At 43.5% G+C, this 25,008-nt stretch overlaps 1 protein-coding gene across 4 annotated transcripts in view; it reads left to right on the top strand.

Annotated features, from left to right (window-relative positions):
- The window catches only part of LOC110537148 (nipped-B-like protein B), a 71,998-nt gene extending 61,211 nt beyond the window's left edge, over positions 1-10,787 (top strand). For all 4 annotated transcript variants that reach the window (XM_036937140.2, XM_036937139.2, XM_021622959.3 and 1 more), the window contains exons 27-47: positions 247-470; positions 575-677; positions 803-901; positions 1,009-1,155; positions 1,917-2,051; positions 2,176-2,274; positions 2,414-2,467; positions 2,768-2,876; positions 3,042-3,178; positions 3,548-3,688; positions 3,807-4,055; positions 4,136-4,226; positions 4,399-4,572; positions 4,847-5,037; positions 5,575-5,682; positions 5,819-6,019; positions 6,158-6,304; positions 6,530-6,894; positions 8,872-9,046; positions 9,285-9,500; positions 9,682-10,787. In XM_036937140.2, coding sequence (XP_036793035.2) covers positions 247-470; positions 575-677; positions 803-901; positions 1,009-1,155; positions 1,917-2,051; positions 2,176-2,274; positions 2,414-2,467; positions 2,768-2,876; positions 3,042-3,178; positions 3,548-3,688; positions 3,807-4,055; positions 4,136-4,226; positions 4,399-4,572; positions 4,847-5,037; positions 5,575-5,682; positions 5,819-6,019; positions 6,158-6,304; positions 6,530-6,894; positions 8,872-9,046; positions 9,285-9,500; positions 9,682-10,044 — 3,528 coding nt within the window. In that variant the 3' untranslated portion in view covers positions 10,045-10,787. The remainder of the gene's footprint in view (positions 1-246; positions 471-574; positions 678-802; positions 902-1,008; positions 1,156-1,916; positions 2,052-2,175; positions 2,275-2,413; positions 2,468-2,767; positions 2,877-3,041; positions 3,179-3,547; positions 3,689-3,806; positions 4,056-4,135; positions 4,227-4,398; positions 4,573-4,846; positions 5,038-5,574; positions 5,683-5,818; positions 6,020-6,157; positions 6,305-6,529; positions 6,895-8,871; positions 9,047-9,284; positions 9,501-9,681) is intronic.
- The last annotated feature ends 14,221 nt before the right edge of the window (positions 10,788-25,008 follow it).

A 25,008-nucleotide genomic window follows, 5' to 3' on the forward strand; every position in this document is an offset into this window, starting at 1 on the left:
TTACTTTTGATATCTAAGTATATTTTAGCAATTATGTTTACTTTTGATAAGTATATTTTAAACCAAATACTTTCAGACTTTTAATCAAGTAGTATTTTACTGGGTGACTAACTTTTACTTGCGTTGTTTTCTATTAAGGTATCTTTACTGTTACTCAAGTATGACAATTGGGTACTTTTTCCACCATTGCCGTTATTCACATATCAGGTTTGAGATGTAACTGTTGATTTCTGCTTCTGCCTTCAGTTTGCCAGGAAGTTCTACATTGCCCAGTGGTTCAGGGACACTTTGACAGAGATGGAGAAGGCCATGAAGTCTCAGAACCAGCGAGGGGACGAGGACTCTTCTGAAGGCCAGCACCACACCAAGGACATCGAGACCACCGGAGAGATCATGCAGAGAGCCGAGGCACGCAAGAAGTACCTCCGCAACATTATCAAGACAGCGCCCTCGCAGTTCAGCACACTGAGGTAGGACTCAACCCTCACTGTCCCACTGTCAGTGCTTCAACCTCAGTGTTTGCCTGTGTCTCTTTTTTTCAAATGCGTTCTTCTCTTCCTCTCTTCGCCCACAGGATGAACTCTGACACTGTGGACTATGATGACTCTTGCCTGATTGTCAGATATTTGGCCTCTATGAGGCCATTCGCTCAGAGCTTCGATATTTATTTAACACAGGTAAGAGTATGCGAGAGTGATTTGATTAAGTTCCTTCATGTGTGTGTTGTGAACCAGAGTGTGGTTAATTTGGTGCTCTGTGTGTATGATTTGTAAATAATCCCTCTCTCGCTCCTCTTCAACAGATTCTGAGAGTGCTGGGGGAGAGTGCCATAGCTGTCAGAACTAAAGCCATGAAGTGTTTGTCTGAGGTGGTGGCTGTAGACCCCAGTATTCTGGCCAGGGTGAGTCTGCTCTACCCAACACTAAACCTGATGCACCTAAATATGTTCAGCCTTTTTGTCTGTGCATAAGTGTTTCCTCAGTCCTCATCATCTCCTTCTCTCATCAGCTGGACATGCAGCGCGGGGTCCATGGTCGTCTGATGGACAACTCCACCAGTGTACGCGAGGCTGCTGTGGAGCTGCTGGGGCGTTTTGTGCTGAGCAGACCCCAGCTCACAGAGCAGTACTATGACATGCTGATCGAGAGGATACTGGTAACGAACACACACCATAACAACACCTCAACAAGCAGGCTAACGCACATCTTTATACACAGAGACCGAGTCACAGCGGGACATTCACCCTAAACACAGCTGTGAAGTGCAACTCTTTGAGCAATACTCAAACAAGCTGTCAGATAGGATAACATGGCTCAGAGCCCTTTCTGTGGGCTGTAGGAGGATGAGAAGGCATCCGCTCACACAGAGCAGCGAGAAATGGAAATGGGCCGATGACTCTTGCCACCTCTAGCTGAGGGTTCATTCCAAGTGTAAAAGTTCATTTAAGGTAATATCCTTTTCTCCACACTGCCACCTATGGCTCTGCTGGAGAACTGCAGGCTTCTCAAAGTAAATGAAGTGCCGATGAGAACCTATCATTTCTGCTCTACTCAACAAGAGTTACTCCGATTTATCATTTTTTTAATATGAAATATATTTCATCTTTAACTTATTTTGGATAATATATATTTTTATCGCTTATATATAATATAATTTAGAAAATACAGGGATAAGTAACCCTGAAGTGACATTGTGTAAATATGGTGGAAGTTGCCTTAGCATCAGCATCTGGGTCCTGTGTGGCTCAGTTGGTAGAGCATAGAGCTGACAACGCCACGGTTGTGGTTTTGATTCCCATGGGGGATCAGTATGAAAAAGTACATAAAATGTATGCACTCATTACTGTAAGTTGCCATGGATAAGATCTGCTAAATTACTAAAATGTAAATGTATTAATTCTGCCCCTCTTTTTCCAGGATACGGGTATCAGTGTGAGGAAGAGGGTGATTAAGATCCTTAGAGACATCTGTCTGGAGCAACCCACCTTCAACAAGATCACTGAGATGTGTGTCAAGATGATCCGCAGGGTTAACGACGAGGAGGGCATCAAGGTGTGTATCTGTCTGCATCTGTAAATGCCTGTGTTTCATGTGTGAATGGATACATCGCAGGGCTTCCAAAAGTTACCTGTCTTTGTTTGCATATTTCAAAATGTTGCACCGCTTTCTTCTTCAGAAACTTGTGAACGAGACCTTCCAGAAACTCTGGTTCACCCCTACACCCAATCACGATAAAGACGCCATGACCCGCAAGATCCTCAACATCACAGATGTAGTGAGTTCCAGGGCTCAAAGCTGAGCACAGAACTACCAAACAGACAAATAACTTTACAATGTACATATCGGTCTGTGTTACTGTATTTTAGGCGTGACTGTTCAACATGTCTTGACCTGATGACATCCATATTTCCTAGGTGTCTGCATGCAAAGATACAGGCTATGACTGGTTTGAGCAGCTGCTTCAAAATGTGAGTATTTTGAATTGTGTCTGTGTATTACATGGTAATAGTTGGCCTGGAGTTTTGTTCATAACTTTTTTTTATCATTGGCTCAGGTTTATTGATTATCACATGTAGGCCTATTTATGGTTATGGAGAGTATCAAGCACAGGAAGTAATGCTGTTTACTTCAGGTCATCCTTGAAACGTCTGTACTGTGACTTATTTATCAGTTTTCTCTAATGAGAGTGGTTGCAAAGGAGTTCAAGACAGACTTGTGATGGTTGTGTGCCTCATCTCACAACCTCCCCCTACTTTATCGCTGTTTAGCTGCTGAAGACAGAGGAAGATGCCGCCTATAAGCCAGCCAGAAAGGCCTGCGTTCAGCTGGTGGACAATCTAGTGGAACACATCCTAAAATATGAAGAGTCTCTCACTGGTATGGAGCTCACTCACAGCTATCGTTGGTGTACTCACGGTTTTGATTTCAAATTGCCATTTATACTGACACATGAATGTACTGTTGATTATGATATGATAAACTCTCATGGACTGTGAGAAAGTCCAGTTGAGTCTGAAGGAAGAATCTGTGTTTGTGTTTCAGACATTGAGAACAAGGGGGTGAATTCCAACCGTCTGGTGTCCTGCATCACCACCCTCTTTCTGTTCAGTAAAATCCGATCCCAGCTGATGGTCAAACATGCCATGACCATCCAGCCTTATCTCACCACCAAGTGCAACGTAAGGACACTTTCTCTCCTCAATTTGTAGAAATTTACTGTAGTTATTGTGATGTTTTTTCTTCTGAAATAAGTAATTGAATATTGTGCCAGGTGTAAAAGTTCAAGGCAAAAAACGTCCACTTGATTTTACATAGAGCTCTAGGGCCATCTAGTGGTTGATCGTTGTCGGTACAAGTTTTATACAACAACGTGACCAATGGGGTCAAGCTGCGACTCACAACATAAAAATCTCTCTTGCTGTATCAATTTATTTTCTTTCTTTAACCTTTATTTAACTAGGCAAGTCAGTTAAGAACAAATTATTATTTTACATTGACGGCCTATGCCGGCCAAACCCTATCAACATGGATTTCTCTTGTGTTTCCAGACCCAGAGTGACTTCATGGTGATCTGTAATGTGGCCAAGATCCTTGAGCTGGTGATCCCTCTGATGGAGCACCCCTCTGAGACCTTCCTCACCACCATAGAGGAAGACCTGATGAAGCTCATCATCAAATACGGCATGACGGTATGTCTCTTGTAAAAGCTACAGCTTGTACCCAGGTTCAATACCAAAGTAACCGTGAAGGAACAAATAAAAGGTGTTAAAATGCTGTTTTTAGTTATTCAGTAATCTTGTTTCTCAGGTTGTACAACACTGTGTGAGCTGTCTTGGAGCTGTGGTGAACAGGGTCACTCGCAACTACAAGTTTGTGTGGGCTTGTTTCAACCGTTACTATGGTGCCCTGACCAAGCTGAAGACCCAGCACTCTGAGGACTCCAACAACCCTGTTCTGGCTGCTAACAAACCGGCCTTGCTGCGCTCGCTGTTCACTGTGGGGGCACTCTGTCGCCACTTTGACTTTGACGAGGAGGAATTCAAGGGCCCCACAAAGGTCGGTCCAGGAAGACTCATTTTTCTTAACATTGTTGTGACCAACTGTTCTTTTCTTTAAAGAGCATTTGTGTGTTGTAGGTTGTGATAAAGGAAAAAGTGATGGAGCTTTTGCTGTACTTCACTAAGCATGAAGATGAGGAAGTTCAGACCAAGGCCATCATTGGTCTAGGTAAAGCTCACCTCGCCCTACCACAGACCATGTGTTGCTCTAACAATGACCCTTCTGTATTGGTATTGCAGCACCTTTCAAACTTCTGTCATTCATCACCAATGGCTTATTTCCCTGGTCCCTCGGTGTTGATATCCCACTTTCTCCCTATCCCCTTTTCTCCATTCTCCAGGCTTCCAGTTCATCCAGTACCCAGGGCTGATGTTCATGCAGGATGTGATGAGTCTGTACAATGGCATCCTGTCGGAGAGGAAGAGCTCTGTCAACCTAAAGATCCAGGTGCTGAAAAACCTCCAGACATACCTGCAGGAGGAAGACTCGCGCATGCAGGAGGCCGACCAACAGTGTGAGTCTCACCTCTGTGTCCATTCAATATAATATATATGCTATTTACTCCAAAGTGACTTACAAAATGAAGTGCAAACATTTTTGTATTTGTGGCCCTAGCTCATTCATTCATATCAATACAGGTAGAAAATAAGTCCACACAAGCACAGAAATATCTTCAAGTTGATAGAATGGAGCTAAGGATATTGAATGTGTTAGTTAGGGCATGCCTCCATGATGTTGTTGCCTAGTGGCTAGTTTCCTAAATGGCTCTTGTCTTTGTACGTCTGCAGGGAAGAAGCTGTCGAAGCAGGAGGACCTGAAGGAGATGGGTGACATCTCGTCAGGTATGAGCAGCTCCATCATGCAGCTGTACCTGAAGCAGGTGTTGGAGGCCTTCTTCCACACACAGTCCACCGTACGACATTTTGCCCTCAACGTCATTGCCCTGACACTCAACCAGGGCCTCATCCATCCTGTACAGGTACGCTTCCACCTGACAGTACACACCACTGGGCTACTCTTCTCAAACAAGGCATGCACAAACTCTGGTCAGTTAAATAATTAGAAAAGGCTCTGGCCTAGGGTGGTGTAGCGGTCTAGGCCGCTGCCTCTGGTGCACATCACCAGGCGGTAAATTAATGAATAGACCAATAAGAAAGAGTTCCAAACCTCTCTGCCAATAACAGTTTTAACTGTCTACTCAGACCACTCCCAGACAGTCCTAGCTAAATTATTGTTTGAAAAATTACTCTTTACCAATAAGCTATTTTTGTTTCTTTTTGACCATTTGAATTGAAAACCATGACAAGACGGTACTAAATTGAAATGATTTAATGATTTAAAAAACAGTTGCATTGGACCTTTAATAGGTGTAACTGGACATAATGCTGTGCACAGGGTTTTTACTTAATTTAGGACTGGAATAAGTAAGTGTTATTATGGGTGAAGTACCAGTATACAACCACGTGCTTCCACAGCTTTGTAATCCCTGTTGACCCAACCTCCTGTTTTGTTTCAGTGTGTGCCCTACCTGATTGCCATGGGAACGGACCCAGAGCCCACCATGAGGAATAAGGCAGACCAGCAGCTGGTGGAGATTGATAAGAAATACAGCGGCTTCATCCATGTGAGTGTTTCTGTCTGTAGACTGGTCTCAGGGTAGGAAGAGTAGACTGGCCTCTCAACAGGCTGGTAATGTGATCATCTATTGTACAGTATGTTATCAATGTATAGAATGTGTTTGGTTGTGTGTGTGTGTCCAGATGAAGGCCGTGGCGGGGATGAAGATGTCTTACCAGGTGCAGCAGGCTATCTGGTCAGCTAAGGGTACGGTGATCCGGGGTTACCGGCAGGACGAGACCACCTCCGCCCTCTGCGCCCACCTCTTCTCCATGGTCCGATCCAACCGGCAGCACCGACGAGCCTTCCTCATCTCACTGCTCAACTTGTTTGATGACAGCTCGGTGAGTTCCTCCTTCCCCCTAGACACACACTAAGAATAATCAGTATTATAGCAGTAAACATTCATATACAATCCTTATTTTTATAGACAAAATTAACAGTTTTGTGAAGTAATGTTTGGTATTGTGATCCCCTTGCAGAAGATTGAGGTCAACATGCTCCTGTACATGGCAGACAACCTAGCCTGTTTCCCCTACCAGATCCAGGAGGAGCCTCTCTTCATCATGCACCACATTGACATCACCCTGTCTGTGTCCGGCAGCAACCTGCTGCAGTCCTTCAAGGAGGTAGGTGATACACACGTCACTATGTAGTGTTTGTCAGCAGCCTTGCCATAAGTTCTTCAAAGATCACACGTAGCCACAAGTGCACAGGCTTGTGAAAACACTAACTATAATGTGACTTTTATAGACTTTTACAAGCTGTTGTGGGTTTTATATCCTATAATAATCCCTAACAATAGCCTTTGTTTGGTTGTGAATGACTGACTCACTCCTCTGTCCTCTCTGCAGTCCCTTCTCAAAGAGCCAAGGCAGCGGGAGAAGAAGTCGAAAGAGAGGAAATACCAGTCAGAGGAGGAGAACTCGTCATCATCGTCGTCATCGGAGGAGGAACATCACCGTCACAGCATTAGCTCCAACAGTAGTGACGAGGACGACGAGGTGGTCCACAGGCCCAAGAAGCCCAAACACCGGGCCCAGGCCCCTGTGGAGTCAGACTCTGACTCTGACCTGGAAATGGAGGACTTGGACAAGGTGATGCAGCGTCTGCCTGACAACCCGATCCCCCTGTTGGACTTTGCCAACGCCTCACAGGGAATACTACTACTATTGGTTCTAAAGCAGCATCTCAAGAACCTCTACGGCTTCTCGGACAGGTACGTCAATGCCAGGAGGAACACAACCACATAACATCTCACCTTACCGCCTCACTGGATATGAAAGACAGAGCTAGGAAGATCGCAATATACTGATATGTCTTGTCTTTTTATGTTGCCATGACAATTTCTCAGTTAAAGTTGCACTATGCAGAAATCGCTCCGCCATTTCCTGGTTGCTAAAACTAATGAACTCATCAAAAAAAGAAACGTCAACTGTGTTTATTTTTTCGCAAACTTAACATGTGTAAATATTTGTATGAACATATGTTTCAACAACTGAGACATAAACTGAACAAGTTCCACAGACATGTGACTAACAGAAATGTAATAATGTGCCCCTGAACAAAAGGGGGGGTCAAAATCAAAAGTAACGGTCAGTATCTGGTGTAGCCACCAGCAGCATTAAGTACTGCAGTACATCTCCTCCTCATGGACTGCACCAGATTTGCTAGTTCTTGCTGTGAGATGTTACCCCACACTTCCACCAAGGCACCTGCAAGTTCTCAGACATTTCTGGGGGGAATGGCCCTAGCCCTCACCCTCCGATCCAACAGTTCCCAGATGTGCTCAATGGGATTGAGATCCGGGCTCTTCGCTGGCCATGGCAGAACACTGACATTCCTGTCTTGCAGGAAATCACGCACAGAACGAGCAGTATAGCTGGTGACATTGTCATGCTGGAGCCTGCAGGAAGGGTACCACATGAGGGAGGAGGATGTCTTCCCTGTAACGCACAGCCTTGAGATTGCCTGCAATGACAACAAGCTCAGTCCAATGATGCTGTGACACACCGCGCCAGACCATGACGGACCCTCCACCTCCAAATTGATTTCGCTTCAGAGTACAGGCCTCGGTGTAACGCTCATTCCCTTGACGATAAACGCGAATCCGACCATCACCCCTGGTGTGACAAAACTGTGACTAATCAGCGAAGAGCACTTTTTGCCAGTCCTGTCTGGTCCTGCGACGGTGGGTTTGTGTCCATAGGCAACGTTGTTGCCGGTGATGTCTGGTGAGGACCTGCCTTACAACAGGCCTACAAGCCTACAGTCCAGCCTCTCTCAGCCTATTGCGGACAGTCTGAGCACTGATGGAGGGATTGTGCGTTCCTGGTGTAACTCGGGCAGTTGTTGCCATCCTGTACCTGTCCCACAGGTGTGATGTTTGGATGTACCTATTCTGTGCAGGTGTTGTTACACGTGGTCTGCCACTGCGAGGACCATCAGCTGTCAGTCCGGTCTCCCTGTAGCGCTGTCTCACAGTACGGATATTGCAATTTCTTGCCCTGGCCACATCTGCAGTCCTCATACTCCCTTTACAGCATGCCTCTAAGACACGTTCACTCAGATGAGCAGGAACCCTGGGCATCTTTCTTTTGGTGTTTTTCAGAGTCAGTAGAAAGGCCTCTTTAGTGTCCTAAGTTTTCATAACTGTGACCTTAATTGCCTACCGTCTGTAAGATGTTAGTGTCTTAACGACTGTTCCACAGGAGCATGCTCATTAATTGTTTATGGTTCATTGAACAAGCATGGGAAACAGCGTTTAAACACTTTACAATGAAGATCTGTGAAGTTATTTAGATTTTTATGAATTATCTTTGAAAGTCAGGGTCCTGAAAAGGGGACGTTTCTTTTAGTTTGCCTAATTTCAGTTTGTGACAAAATAAGCTAGTATAGTGTAGAGAATCATTGTACCATCTAAACCGCTGTGAAATAACATTTCCATAACCAAACTTATTGTTGTTTCAATCTGTTTGAAGCTAATGTACAATAACAAAAGTACAAGACGCAAAAACAAAACTTGAGAACGGGAAGCATAGAGCAGGTCTACAGCCTCTTTACTTGCTTTCAATTAGAATGATCGAAATATAACTGACATTTCTATGTGAATTTGGTCAGGTCGCCCAAAAGGTTACATATTGCCACTTTAATGAGGAATTAACCTAAACCCAACTTCTCCCTCTGCCCATTGAAGTAAAATCCAAAAGTACTCTCCGACGGAATCGGCCAAGGTATACGAGAAGGCGGTGAACAGGAAGGGTCACGTGCACTTCAGCCCTCACCAGACACTGGACTTCCTGACCTCTGACCTGGCCAACGTAGAACTCACCTACGACATCAAGAGGAGGATCGTCAAACAGTACCTAGATGTAAGAGCTCACTCTGACCACATTTCCTTTTTTTAAGTCTTGAGTCGTTTAGTTTAGGGTCCTGTAATGGAGTTAAGGAAAATATGGATTGGAATTCCAATTTACTTCCTGAATTTACTGAATTTAAACAGAATTGAACCAGATGGAGTTCCTTTTTGTACTTTGTAAAAGGTGTGCAGTAAATTAAACTAGTCATGTCTGAGCACAGCAGACTGGTTAACATTCTGGTCTCTCTCAGTTCAAGTTACTGATGGAGCATTTGGACCCTGATGAAGAGGATGAGGAAGGTGAGGCGTCAGCCAGCGCTAACGCCAGAAACAAAGCCATCACTTCATTGCTGGGAGGGCCCAGCCACCAGGACCACAAGAACCACCACCAGGACCACAAGAACCACCACCAGGCTCCTATAGAGACGGACGACGACGAGAGCGACGGAGATGAGAAAACCCCAGTGGTGAGCCCTAAGCAGCCTGTTATTGCACTGTCATACAGCTGTTATTGTCCCTGTTAAGGATTTATTAGAAGACTGATAACTGCCATGTTGGTTTCTTAAACCTATGTGCTCTCTCCAGTTCGTTGGATGTTGTAGTAAATGAATGCTATGTGAGGTGTAACACTGCTGTTTCTCTCCCCAGTCATCACGGCGGTCGAGGAAGCACGGCGACTCTGCAGAGGCATCAGGTCACATGAATGAGACGTTGGCCGCCAGGGACGTCATCGCCCTCTGCTGCCCCAAGTACAAGGACCGGCCGCAGATCGCCCGCATCATCCAGAAGACCAACACGGGCTACAGAGTGCAATGGATGGCTGGCTCCTACTCTGGAGTCTGGGGCGAGGCTAAGAAACGGGACGGACGCAAAACGGTGCCTTGGGTGGACACTATCAAGGAGTCTGACATTATTTACAAGAAAATCGCCTTGACGAGTGCACACAAGCTGACGAACAGAGTGGTGCAGACTTTACGGTCACTGTACTCAGCGAAGGAGGGAACTTCCTAATCGACTATACGGTTATTCTCAGACAAACTCTTTGCAGCCAAACTCTACTATGAGGATACAACGTTTTTCTAATACAGAAAAGACAAATATACTACAGACATGCAAAACATAAATGTAAGCACGAGATAGCAGAGAGAGAGAGGAGAGCAGGTATTGTGAACTTTTGGTCTGTGATGAACATTTTAATCTGGATCCAGGATATGTTTAAGTTAAACAGAAAAAACACAAGAAGGAAATGTTTGGATAACATTGCGTGGAAGCTCCTTCGCTGTTGTACAGCAACTCGGTTGTTTGATTTTCCCACTGTATCAAAGTTTAACACACAAAAAAAAACAATGTTTATCTCTGACAAATTCTGTTTAAAAAAATAAATAAACAAAGTGAATGTTGGAAATTAGTCTGTTAATGTTCTAAATAAAGTGTTCTTGGAGTTTAACCTAGCACCGGTTGGATTTCTTTAGCTTAGCTCAGTTTCCAGGGAAGCTACTTTTAAAACCTTTACCTTTTCTTTTATGTTTTATTCCCTTTATTTGTTTACCCATGCTGTACAATGGAGTCTCTTGGATATAATTTATTCTGTTGAAAGCGAAGCGTGCAGTATCTGTGGCCTACATGCAGGGGAGTTTTTTGTAAATGTAGAATTTGATGTATTAGGTCAAAGGTCACCCAAGAGAGAAAAGGGATCCCCCAGCACTTCTGGCGGAGCAAATATTGCAATAAATATTTTTTACTTCTCTTTGTTACTTGTCTCGTTTGCAATTGACTTTATTTTATTTTTTCATGGGGATGGTGCGCCACCATGCAGTATCTCTTGTCAACTTGTAATTTGTTTGTCATTTTTGTTTTATTTTTAGATGTTGGTAAAGGCGACAGTATTTTGATTCCCTAGTAGTATAATTGCAATATGGTCAATTTTGTCTTAGGTTGAATGTGGTGGTTTAGTAGTGCACCATGTTTGATTACCTAGGTGTCTGCAACTCAGAAAAATTGTAAATGCATGACTCATCAACTCTGTTTCAGAGAGGGCCTTGCAAAATGCAGGGATGAACACCTTTGGCATCTTGTTTCTGTATGCCACTGACAGTTTCTGTCATGAATTGGGTTGAGTAAGGTAAAACCATGTATTGTATGAACCTGATGAAGGATCCACACGGGAAAAAATATTCAGAAAAATTGAAATAATGGCTCTAGACCCACTGTTCCGTAAATAAAAGGTTTATGCTGCATCTGACAGATGCTAAAGGCCAATATGGCTAGCTGCCGATTTGGTTTCAGGCTTAAAGAAGATCCTGGAACTAACTCAGTACCAGGAAAGGAGAGGCTTTCTAACATTTGGCATATGAGCTGCACCAGAGATAGTCTCCCCAAAGGTGGGAAGGCAGGCGAGGCGGTCTGCTTATTACTTTATTCCCACGTGGACAGATTTTGACGGGAGTGGACCCTCTTGCCACAGAACAATGAGCCAGATGTTTCACCGGATGTATAAATATGAAGCATCTGGTTGGCATTTCCACTCACCACCAAATAAAATGAGAGGAAGCACAGTGGGAGAAGTTGAGTGAGATGGGATTTTTGCCTACATTCTGTTATTTTCTCATCAATGAAACATTTGATCTTAATACAATTTTCGGTTCACAAAATTACAGAGTGGACTACGTTTTACCAAAGTTTCCAAAAAATCGCATTGTTTAAAATGCGTGCAAGGGTGAATTGCGTTATTGAACACGTACACGTCACATAGTAGGCGTTCCCTAACGGAAATGTTGAAATACATGCTAGAATGCGCCAATAGGAAGGATATCGCCAGCTTGTGCTTGGCTCTGCCCACTTCCTTGCTTGTTCTGCCCACTACGATTAATTTGCTCCAATTGGAAACGACAGGCTGTGGTCTATCTTGTGTTCGTTAAAAATCTTTGCTCTCGCTTCGCCTCTTTCACTCTAGCTGCACACTATTTACCATGTCCAAAAGTATAGCTAAGACTCTGTCGCCACTTAGTGGACATAAATTGACATTACAGTGTCAGTGATGTGACTGAAAAATACAATTCGGAGTCGTGTTCGTTTGCGGTAAGAAAGATTAGGAAGATTCTTAAAACATCGGTTAAAGAGCGTGGTGGAAATTCGCCTCTAACGGGTAGACAGCTCGCAAGTTTGTAGTAATAAAAAGTTACCTTTGCTTCGTTCAGCCATTTCAAAGGGGGGAAATTAATGGGGAAAGAACACTGAGGTATTGGGAAATAATAGGGTTTTGGGATAAACGCCGAAAATAAGGTCTGACAGGCTAGGCTTAACACAGGTTTAGGATAATGTATACGTTTTGTTCTTTGAGATAACAATAGTCAGTTAACATTAAATTTGTGTATATATATATATACAAATATATGTGATAGTACAACTTTAGACCGTCCCCTCGCCCATATCCGGGCGCGAACCAGGGACCCTCTGCACACATCAACAACAGTCACCTACGAAGCATCGTTACCCATCGCTCCACAAAAATTTAGCGCGCACCACCGCTAACTAGCTAGCAGTTTCACATCCGTTACATATACAAATATATATATTTAAATGTAACCAGTAAGTTAAGAACAAATTATTATTTACAATGTGTGTCACCCTATGGGCCTCATAATCACAGTCAGATGTGATGCGGCAGGTGGCCTAGTGGTTAGTGTTACAGTAACCGAAAGGTTGCTGGATTGAATCCTGGGCTGACAAGGTAAAAAGCTGCCGCTGAACAAGGTAGTTAACCCACTGTTCCCCGGTAAGGCTTTCATTGTAAATAAGAATTTGTTCTTAACTGACTTGCCTAGTTAAATCGCTTCTTGCACTGAAATGCAGTGCCTTAGACTGCTAAGCCACTCGGGAGCCCCAATGATTTTGTGCTTTTTTGATTACATAATTATTATTTTTAAATCACAAGTGTCGTTACCAGATGAATATTATATTATAGAACAAAACGTATAAGATATTTGATTTATGTATCTAAAAACCCTACAAAAAAGTCAATTAATTTCCCCATAGGCTTTGTCCAACGAATCATGGCGGATTTTGTGCCTACAAAAAGATACCATTACTAACTCCGGAGGTACTTCATAACCTTTCACCCCTAGCTCTGTTCCAAAGTGGCATGAGGCTGGCAGCAACGTTTGTTTACACTGAAGACTACGGGATCATATTTTGATTTCTGTAAGGTAAGATGACATTTTGTTGCGAGTATCAATAGTAGGGAACGTTATTCAATAAATCTCATTAGTTACCAAGTTAGCTAACATATACAGCAATTGACCCGCGTTTTTAGCTAGCTTACCAACAGGTGCTAGTGTCTTGCCGTTAGGTAACTAGCTAAGTTAGTAGGTGAACTGGTCCATTGTTTTCGCAAGCTAGCCACCACACGAACTTGTATCACTTCCAACCGACGTATTTTGATAAACAGAAAAGTTGTTAGTTAACTAACGTTACTGAATCACTGCAGACAGTCCGTAGAGACGGGTTTGGACCAACCCTAGTTTGTCCTTGTAATATGGATATCTTCAAAGTTGAGTAAACAACCCTAGATAACTGGGGCTAACTAGCTGGCCACTGTCTGTGTTTGCAATGGAATCAGCCTAGCCAATCAAATCAAACTTTATTTGTCACATGCGCCGAATACAACAAGTGTAGACTTTACCGTGAAATGCTTACTTACAAGCCATTAAATTAACCAACATTGCAGTTCAAGAAAAGTTAGGATAAATAAAAAGTAACACAATAAGAATAACAATAACGAGGCTATATACAGGGGGCACCAGTACCGAGTCAGTGTGCGGGGCTAGTTGAGGTAATCTGTACATGTAGGTGGGGGCAAAGTGACTATGCATTGGTAACAAACAAACAGCGAGTAGCAGAAGTGTACAAAAGGGAGGGGGATAGACTTGTTCAGCAGTCTTATGGCTAGGTGGTAGAAGCTGTTGAGGAGCCTTTTGGTCCTAGACTTGGCGCTCTGGTACCGCAGGCTGTGCGGTAGCAGAGAAACAGTCTATATGACTGGTGACTGGAGTCTCTGACAATTTTATGGGCTTTCCTCAGACACCACCTATTGTATGGATAGCAGAAAGCTTGGCCCCAGTGATGTACTGGGCCGCTCACATTACCCTCTAGCGCCTTAGTCAGATGCCGAGCTGTTACCGTACCAGGCGGTGATGTAACTGGTCAGGATGGTCTCAATGGTGCAGCTGTAGGAACGTTTGAGGATCTGGGGCCCCATGCCAAATCTTTTCAGTCTCCTCAGGGGGAAACTTTCCACCTGCTCCACTTTAGCCCCGTCAATGTTAATGGGGGCCTGTTCGGCCCGCCTTTTCCTGAAGTCCAAGATCCTTAGTTTTGCTCACATTTTCGGAGAGGTTGTTGTCCTGGCACCACAAGGCCAGTTCTCTGACAACCTCCCGTTAGGCCGTCTGTTCGTTGTTGGTGATCAGGCCTACCACTGTTGTGTCATAAGCAAACTTAATGGTGTTGGAGTCGTGTTTGGCCACGCAGTCGTGGGTGAATGTTGTTTTTTATTTTATTTCACCATTATTTAACCAGGTAGGCTAGTTGAGAACAAGTTCTCATTTACAACTGCGACCTGGCCAAGATAAAGCAAAGCTGTTCGACACATACAACAACACAGAGTACACATGGAATAAACAAACATACAATCAATAATACAGTAGGAAAATCTATATACAGCATGTGCAAATGAGGTAGGATAAGAGAGGTAAGGCAATAAATAGGCCATGGTGGCAAAGTAATTACAATATAGCAAATAAACACTGGAATGGTAGGATGTACAGAGGATGAATGTGCAAGTTGAGATACTGGGGTGCAAATGAGCAAGATAAATAAATAAATAAATACAGTATGGAGATGAGGTAGATTGGATGGGCTTTTTACAGATGAGCTATGTACAGGTGCAGTGATCTGTGAGCTGTTCTGACAGCTGGTGCTTAAAGCTAGTGAGGGAGGTAAGTTTCCAGCTTCAGAGATGAGAGGTGAACAGGGAATACAGGAGGGGACTAAGTAGACACCCCTGAGGGGCCCCAGTGTTAAGGATCAACGTGGCAGATGTGTTATTGCCTACTCTTACCACCTAGGTGCGGCCCGTCAGGAAGTCCAAGATCTAATTGCAGAGGGAGGTGTTTAGTCCCAGAGTCCTTAGTTTAGTAATGAGCTTTGTGGGCACTATGGTGTTGAATGCTAAGCTGTAGTCAATGAACAGCATTCTCACATAGGTGTTCCTTTTGTCCAGGTGAGAAAGGGCAGAGTGGATTGCGATTGAGTCATCTGTTGGGCGGTATGCACATTGGAGTGGGTCTTGGGTGTCTGGGAGGATGCTGTTGATGTGCGCCATGACCTGCCTTTCAAAGCACTTCATGGCTACCGACGTGAGTGCCACGGGGTGGTAATAATTTAGTCAGGTTACCTTTGCTTCCTTGGGCTCAGGGACTATGGTGGTCTGCTTGAAACATGTGGGTATTACGTACTTGGTCAGGGAGAGGTTGAAAATGTCAGTAAAGACACTTGACAGTTGGTCCGTGCATGCTTTGAGTACATGTCTTGGTAATCCGTCTGGCCCGGCAGCTTTGAATGTTGACCTGTTTTAAAAGTTTTGTTCACATCGGCTACCGAGAGTGTTATCACACAGTAATCCAGAACAGCTGGTGCTCTCATGCATGCTTCAGTGTTGCTTGCCTCGACGTGGGCATAAAAGGCATTTTGCTTGTCTGGTAAGCCTGCTTCTAGGTTTCCCTTTGTAGTCCATAATAGTTTTCAATCCCTGCCACTTCCGATGAGCGTCAGAGCCGGTGTAGTAGGATTCGATATTAATCCTGTATTGACGCTTTGCTTTTTTGATGCTTCGTCTAAGGGCATTGCAGGATTACTTATAAGAGTCCGGATGCGTCTCACGCTCCTTGAAAGTGGCAGCTCTAGCCTTCAGCCCGATGCGGATGTTGCCTGTAATCCCTGGCTTCTGGTTGGGATATGTACGTACAGTCACTGTGGGGACGATGCCATCGATGCACTTATTGATGAAGCCAATGATTGAGGTGGTGCCATTGGATGAATCCTGGAACATATTCCAGTCTGTGCTAGCAAAACAGTCCTGTAGTGTAGCATCCGTGTCATCTGACCACTTCCGTATTGCGCGAGTTACTGGTACTTCCTGCTTTAGTTTTTGCTTGTAAGCAGGAATCAGAAGGATAGAATTATGGTCAGACTTGCCAAATGGAGGGCGGGGGAGAGCTTTGTATGCATCTCTGTGTGGAGTCAAGGTGGTCTAGGATTTTTTTTTCCTGGTTGCACATGTGACATGCTGGTAAAAATGTGGTAAAACTGATTTTAAGTTAGCCAGCATTAAAGTCCCCAGCCACTAGGAGTGCTGCTTCTGGGTGAGCGTTGTCTTCTTTGCTTATGGCCTTATAGAGTTGGTTGAGACTGGTCTTAGTGCCAGCTTCACTTTGTGGTGGTAAATAGACGGCTACGGGTAATACAGATAGTGTGGCCGACAGCTTATAAGTTACTCTACCTCAGGCGAGCAATACCTAGAGACTTCTTTAATATTAGACATCGCGCACCAGCTGTTATTGACAAAGACACACATCCCCTTTTTTTTATTTTAGCCCTTTTTCTCCCCAATTTCATGGTATCCAATTGTTGTAGTAGCTACTATCTTGTCTCATCGCTACAACTCCCGTACAGGCTCGGGAGAGACGAAGGTTGAAAGTCATGCGTCCTCCGATACACAACCCAACCAAGCCGCACTGCTTCTTAACACAGCGCGCATCCAACCCGGAAGCCAGCCGCACCAATGTGTCAGAGGAAACACTGTGCACCTGGCAACCTTGGTTAGCGCGCACTGCGCCCGGCCCGCCACAGGAGTCGCTGGTGCGTGATGAGACAAGTATATCCCTACCGGCCAAACCCTCCCTAACTCGGATGACGCTAGGCCAATTGTGTGTCGCCCCACAGACCTCCCGGTCGTGGTATGGTGTTCTTTGGATGTAATTCAGCATTCTTTGTCCTCCAAACACGACGAGTTGAGTTTTTACCAAAAAGTTATATTTTGGTTTCATCTGACCATATGACATTCTCCCAATCTTCTGGATCATCCAAATGCTCTCTAGCAAACTTCAGACGGGCCTGGACATGTACTGGCTTAAGCAGGGGGACATGTCCGGCACTGCAGGATTTGAGTCCCTGACGGCGTAGTATGTTACTGATGGTAGGCTTTGTTACTTTGGTCCCAGCTCTCTGCAGGCAGTTAGATTTTGGTATGTCTTCAGGCGGAAATTGAAAAAAGTAGGGGGTAGCTCTAAGAGGTTTTAAGAACAAATTCTTATTTGGCCAAACGCTAACCCGGACGACGCTGGGCCAATTGTGTGCCGCCCAATTGTGTTCCAGGCTGTTGTGATACAGCCTGGAATTGAACCAGGGTCTGTAGTGATGCCTCTAGTACTGAGATGCAGTGCCTTAGACCGCTGTGCCACTCAAGAGCATTGTATGGCTATGGGTTGACTGCATTGTTTGTATGGAATGTCGGCGTATTGGTAGCTATTTAAAAATATTGCATGGTCAGACTGTTAATTTGTTTCAGTTGGCTGGTACACTTTATTATACTGAACAAAAATGTAAACGCAACATGCAACAATTTCAAATATTTTATTGAGTTTCATATAAGGAAGTTTCAAATAATGAAATCAGTCAATTGAAATCAATTCATTAGGCCCAAATCTATGGATTTCACATGACTGGGAATACAGATAACTTATAGAAAAATGTAAAGTAGGGGCGTGGATCAGAAAACCAGTCTGGTTTGACCACCATTTCCCTCATGCGGCGCTTCACATCTCCTTTGCAAAGATTTGATCAGGCTGTTGATTGTGGAATGTTGTCCCACTCCTCTAAAATGCCTGAGCTAAGTTGCTGGATATTGGCCAGAACTGGAACATGCTGTTGTACATGGAGATCCTGAGCATCAAAAAATGCTCAATGGTTGACATGTCTGAGTATGCAGGCCTTGGAAGAAAGGGAAACATATTTAACTCAACCCCTCTGAATCAGAGAGGTGTGGGGTGCTGCCTTAATCGACAACTGCGTCATCGGTGCCCGGGGAACAGTGGGTTAACTGCCTTGCGCAGGGGAACTGGGACATTTTCAGCTTCCAGGAATTGTGTACAGATCCTTGTAAAATGGGGTCTGTATTATCATGTTGAAACGTTTATTTAACCAGCCATTTGCGAATGTGCCCTGGGAAGAAGACAAATTCAATTATGCACAATTTAATACACATTAAATAAATAGCTAATAATAGTCATGCAATAAACCATCAAGCAAAACAAACTAATTTATAAATATAGAAATCCCTAGCCTTTCTCCTAAACTGACCCAGAGACCACAATGCATCCAAATGAAACGTTACTTGGAGATTATTCCACATGAGGGGCCTGGTAGGAAAAGGCAGATTTACCCAACTCTGTGGATACATGTGGAGTCTCCAGCATTAACCAACCCTAGTGTTGTAATCCTAGTGTCTATATTTCAACAGTGATAAGTAAATTGTTAGTTTATTGAGTAAGGCTTTATAAACAGAATAATGAAGTGACCTATGTGTTTTTAGCGACGTCAAACCAACTTTATGATAAACTATGCAGTGGTGAGTGTCAACTGTCAGATGTTATGAAACTAAGTGTGCTTTGATATATTGGCCCAAGGTCTTCAAAACAATAGTAGCTGAATTCATGTATATAATATCTCCATAATTCAGTCTACATGTATTCCTGTTTACAGATTATCTGTTTTCTACTATAGAAGCCCAACTTAATTCTTAATTTCTTGACTAAGTCGTCAACATGCTTTTTAAAAGACAGCTTTTCATCAATCTAGATGCCCAGATGTTTATAGGCGGAGACACAATCAATGGGGGCACCATCTAATGTACTTATGCACAAATCATCAGTTACATTATTACATGATTTGGAAAAAAACATGTACTTGGTGATGGCGGCGGATGAAGGGCACGACAATGGGCTTCAGGATCTCGTCATGCTATTTCTGTGCATTTACCATCGATAAAATGCAATTGTGTTCATTGAAACCGGGATTCATCCGTGAAGAGCACAGTTCTCCAGTGTGCCAGTGGCCATCGAAGGTGAGCATTTTCCCACTGAAGTCGGTTACCACACCGAACTGCAGTCAGGTCAAGACCCTGGTAAGGACAACGAGCATGCAGATGAGCTTCCCTGAGACGGTCTCTGACAGTTTGTGCACAAATTCTTTGATTGTGCAAACCCAAAGTTTTATCAGCTGTCCAGGTGGCTGTTCTCAGACAATCCCCCAGGTGAAGAACCTGGATGTGGAGGTCCTGGGCTGGCGTGGTTACACGTGGTCTGCGTTTGTGGCCGGTTCGACATACTCCCAAGTTCTCTAAAACAAGCTTATCTTAGAGAAATTAACATTACAATTATCTGGCAAAAGCTCTAGTGGACATTCCTGCAGGTAGCATGCAAATTGCAAGCTCCTTCAACTTGACATCTGTGGCATTGTGTTGTGACAAAACTGCACATTTTATTGTCACCCAGCCCACTGTGCACCACATGTAATGATCATATTGTTTAATTAGCTTCTTGATATGCCACACCTGTCAGGTGAATGGATTATCTTGGCAAAAGAGAAACGCTGACTAAAAGGGATGCAGATATGTTTTTCCATTTAAAAAAATAATACAAATCTGCTTTTTGTGCATATTGAACATTTCTGGAATCTTTTACTTCAACTCATGAAACATGGGGGCAACACATTGTTCCTTTTTTATTCAGTATATCAAAAGCAATTACTTTTGCATGTAAAAACATAATTTTACTCATTACTTCAATGCTTAAAGAGATACTTCAGAACTTTCCCAGAGTCCGATCAATTCGTGGATAAAATTTGTCTCCGCGTGCAGTTTGAAGGAAGTTGCTAACTAGCATTAGCGCAATGCTAGACGATACCATAGACTTCCAGTAATTGCACTAACGCTAGTTGGCATTGGCTCACAAAACTACCTCTTAACGTCCATCATCCTGGACACCGAGACATACAAATGATATACTCAATTTCATCTGACTCATTGCCAAAATGCTGAAGTATCCCTTTTAATTGTCATTTTTGTTTTCTCCCAACTTCACATTGGCAGCGTGGTTCCAATACGAATGCAATCAACTCTCACCTGGTGCAAAACAAGCATACCTGATTAATAGAATCCCATCATTGATCGGTACCGATGCATCAAGTCTGGAAGCAACAGAACTCTGAGCAGCTTCTATCCTCAAGCCATAAGTGTTAAATAGTTAACCAATAGCTACCCAGGCTATTTAGCAATCTGCATTTACCCTTTTTTTGCACTACTTTTGATTCATCTCATACGCTGCTGTTACTGTTTATCTATCCTGTTGCATAGTCCCTTTAACCCTACCTATATCTACCTTAATTACCTTGTATCCCAGCATATAGCCTAGTTATCGCTACTCATTGTCTTTATTCCTTTTTTTTTTTCTCTAAATTGTTGGGAAGGGCTGTACATAAGCATTTCACTGTTAGCTTACACCTGTTGTTTACGAAGCATGTGACAAATAAGCATCTTTTCCCTTTCAAGACAATTCGATATGTCTACTAGGTACAAGGGATGCAATACAGGAACAATACGCTTAGTTGAAGCTATTCAGTTTGATTAAAGAACTAATGGATTTGATGTATTAACATTTGTTGCATACATTCATTTTCCATTCTGAATTACAATCTGCTGCTTATGGAGCTGGGCCTCTGAGGTGACTTGTGTGTAAATGATGTATGTCTATGATGTACAGTTGAAGTCAGAAGTTTAGATACACTTAGGTTAGAGTCATTAACTGGTTTTTCAACCACTCCACAAATTTCTTGTTAACTAACTATAGTTTTGGCAAGTCGGTTAGGACATCTACTTTGTGTATGATATAAGTAATTTTTCCAACAATTGTTTAGACAGATTATTTCACTATCACAATTTCAGTGGGTCAGAAGTTTACATACACTAAGTTGACTGTGCCTTTTAAACAGCTTGGAAAATTCCAGAAAATGATGTCATGATTTTAAAGCTTCTGATAGGCTAATTGACATCATTTGAGTCAATTGGAGGTGTACCTGTGGATATATTTCAAGGCCTACCTTCAAACGCAGTGCCTCTTTGCTTGACATCATGGGAATATCAAAAGAAATCAGACAAGGTCTCAGAAAAAAATGTTGACCTCCACAAGTCTGGTTCATCCTTGGGAGCAATTTCCAAACGCCTGAAGGTTTCATGTTCATCTGTACAAACACCATGGGACTACGCAGCCATCATACTGCTCAGGAAGGAGACGCATTCTGTCTCCTAGGGATGAACGTACTTTGGTGCGAAAAGTGCAAATCAATCCCATAATAACAGCAAAGGACCTTGTGAAGATGCTGGAGGAAACAGGTACAAAAGTATCTATATCTACAGTAAAGTTAGTCCTATATCGACAACCTGAAAGGCCGCTCCGCAAGGAAGAAGCCACTGCTCCAAAACCGCCACTAAAAAAAGCGAGACTACGGTTTGCAACTGCACATGGGGACAAAGATCCTACTTTTTGAAGAAATGTCCTCTGGTCTGATGAGTACTGTTTGGTCATAATGACCATCGTTAAGTTTGGAGGAAAAAGGGGTGTTTGTAAACTTCCAACTTCAACTGTATGTCGCTACCTGAGCTGAGCCATAAGGGAGACTAGGCATCTACCGCCATCAAATTTGGGGGTGTGGGCAATGTAGCCCGTGTCTTTTGTCCTCCCACTTTGGTTCTGAAATCACCATTGCCCACTAATAAACGTGTCATTTTTGCAGATTTAAGTGTTTGAGCAATATTTAGCGTTTATAAATTAGGTATTGCATCGACAATGAATATAGAACTTTGGATTTCAGCCCATCTCCAAGTCGAATGATTTTGATTGTTTTTGAAGTTTTTATTTGGATCTTTTTTCGCTTCGGCCATGGAGTGTGCAAAATTGATTTACTGTCCTCGTTATACATGGTAAAGCTGATAATTTCATATTTAAAAATGACCATTATACACGGATTGTTTTAAAGCATAACTACCTAAACTATTTCCCTTGGTTAACCTCAACAATCAATATAAATTATATTGTTATCCCCATTCAGCAGGTATAGCCAGATGAGAGTTAAGCATTTTAATGCTGAAGGTGCCGTGCAGACGTGCAAGGTCTACCCCACATTGGTCAGAGCCCGCGACGCTGTACCCAGCGTCTGGTTCGACTAGGCTACTGATTATTGCCTGGAGGAGTTTGTCATGCAAAATGACTGTCAACACAGTTACGTTGAGTTTGACACCTGAAGGAGAGGACTCATAAGTTGTCACAAAAGATGAGGGTAGAAAGAATTTAATATGAGCAAAACATTTTAGTGAACTGGCGATTTCGTAAAGTTTCAGTCAATTTTCTATTGGATGTATGCTTTATTTGGATTAGTTTGGGGTTCGCAGACCGATGCACATGTATATTAAACATTTTGAATTGGGGATGTATCTGTGAATTGTTACATTCCTAGTGTCCACGCAAAGTGCCACATGTCATGATACTCACCTATCTCAATGAGAGAAGATTTGAAATAGACAAGATGGTGGTGTACACATTGTTCGATTACTTCATGGAGCAGAACATTTTATCTAAATTCAAGCAAACCCCCTGCAACTAGAAATGGATTTTGAGTAGACTTTGGTTGTCTTCCAAGTCAGGAATTGAGGAAGTGTTGTCAAGGTTGGTCAATTTATCTTTGCTAATGGAGCATGAGCATCACATAAGCCCATTACAATCTGCTAGCTAGGACATTGGCAGTTCATTTGAGTAATTCCACTTACACTGTCTGGCTAGCTAACAAATATACTGTGCAGATAATCTTAAAATTCATGTTTTTTTACAATTTCACAGCACTGGCTTACCTACTCCCTTACCAAAATGGCTGACCTTCTATAATGTCCATTCTAATTTTATGGTCCCTACTGTCTTTCAGCTGTCATACAATGCATTCGGAAAGTATAAGATGCCTTCACTTCTACATTTTGTTACATTACAGCCTTGTTTTTTAAATTTATCTGTTTTCGCTCATCAATCTACACACAATACCTGGTACAAGATATCTAAGGAAGTCTCGAGGTTCTGCTCGCCTGAGGTAGTGTCTCATGATAAGGTGTAGACCACACGATCTACCTAGAGTTTTCATCTGTATTTTTTTGTAGCGGTCTACATACCATCGCACTCAATGAGCTGTATACTGTACAGCAAACAGGAAAACACTCATCCAGAGGCGGCGCGCCAAGTGGCCATGGACTTTAATGCAGGGAAACTTTAATCAGTTACCTAATTGGTTGCACATTTAACATGCTGATAGAGGGGAAAGAAACTAGGCCACCTTTACTCCACACACAGAGACGTGTACAAAGCTCGCCCTCCATTTGGAAAATCTGACGACAATTCTCTCCTGATTACAATCAAATTTAAAGCAGGAAGCATCAGTGACTCGGTCTAAAGTGGTCAGATGACGCAGATGCTAAACTACAGGACTGTTTTGCTATCACAGACTGGAATATGTTCTTGGATTCTTCTGGTGGCATTGAGGAGTACACCACATCAGTCACTGGCTTCATCAATAAGTGCATCGACGACGTCGTCCACACAGTGACTATGTACATACCCCAACCAGAAGCCATGGATTCCAGACAACATTTGCACTGAGCTAATGGGTAGAGCTGCGCTTTCAAGGAGCTCTAACCCGGAAGCTTATAAGAAATCCCGCTATGCCCTCTGAACCATCAAACAAGCAAAGCATCAATAGAGGACTAAGATCAAATCCTACTACACCGGCTCCGACGCTCGTCGGATGTGGCAGGGCTTGCAAACTATTAGACTACAAAGGGAAGCACAGCCGAGAGCTGCCCAGTGACGCGAGCCTACAAGACAAGCTAAATAACTTCTATGCTCGCTTCTAGGCAAGTAACACTGACACATGCATGAGAGCACCAGCTGTTCCGGAAGACTGATCAAGCTCACCACAGCCGACGTCCGTAACACCTTTTAAACAGGTCAACATTCACAAGGCCGCAGGGCCAGACATATTACCAGGACGCTTTCGCTGACCAACTGGCAAGTGTCTTCATTTACATTTTCAACCTCTCCCTGTCTTGAGTTTGTAATACCAACATTCTCTGTGCCTAAACACTAAGGTTACCTGCCTAAATGACTGCTTCCTACCTGTAGCACTCACATCTGTAGCCATGAAGTGCTTTGAAAGGCTAGTCATGGCTCACATCAACACCATTATCCCAGAAACCCTAGAGCCACTCCAATTTCCATACCGCACACACCAACAGATCCACAGATGATGCAATCTCTATTGCACACTACCCCTTTCACACCTGGACAAAAGGAACACCTATGTGAGAATGCTGTTCATTGACTACAGCTCAGCGTTCAACCACATAGTGCCCTCAAATCGATTCACTAAGCTAAGGACCCTGGGACTAAACGCCTCCCTCTGCAACTGGATCCTGGACTTCTTGACGGGCTGCCCCCAGGTGGTAAGGGTAGGTCACAACATCCGCCACGCTGATCCTCAACAGGCATGGGTGCTCAGTCCCATCCTGTACTCCCTGGTCACTCATGACTGCACGACTCCAACACCATTAAGTTTGCCGGTGACACAACAGTGGTAGGCCTGATCACCGACAATGACGAGACCGCCTATAGTGAGGCGGTCAGAGACCTGACTGTGTGGTGCCAGGATAACAACCTCTCCCTCAACGTGATCAAAACAAAGATGATTGTGCACTACTGGAAAAGGACTGAGCACGCCACCTTTCTCATCGGCGGCCACATCACCAACAAACTAACATGGTCCAAG

The sequence above is a fragment of the Oncorhynchus mykiss genome, chromosome 12, assembly GCF_057628025.1.
Source record: "Oncorhynchus mykiss isolate SJ-2025 chromosome 12, ASM5762802v1, whole genome shotgun sequence".
Lineage (NCBI taxonomy): Eukaryota > Metazoa > Chordata > Actinopteri > Salmoniformes > Salmonidae > Oncorhynchus > Oncorhynchus mykiss.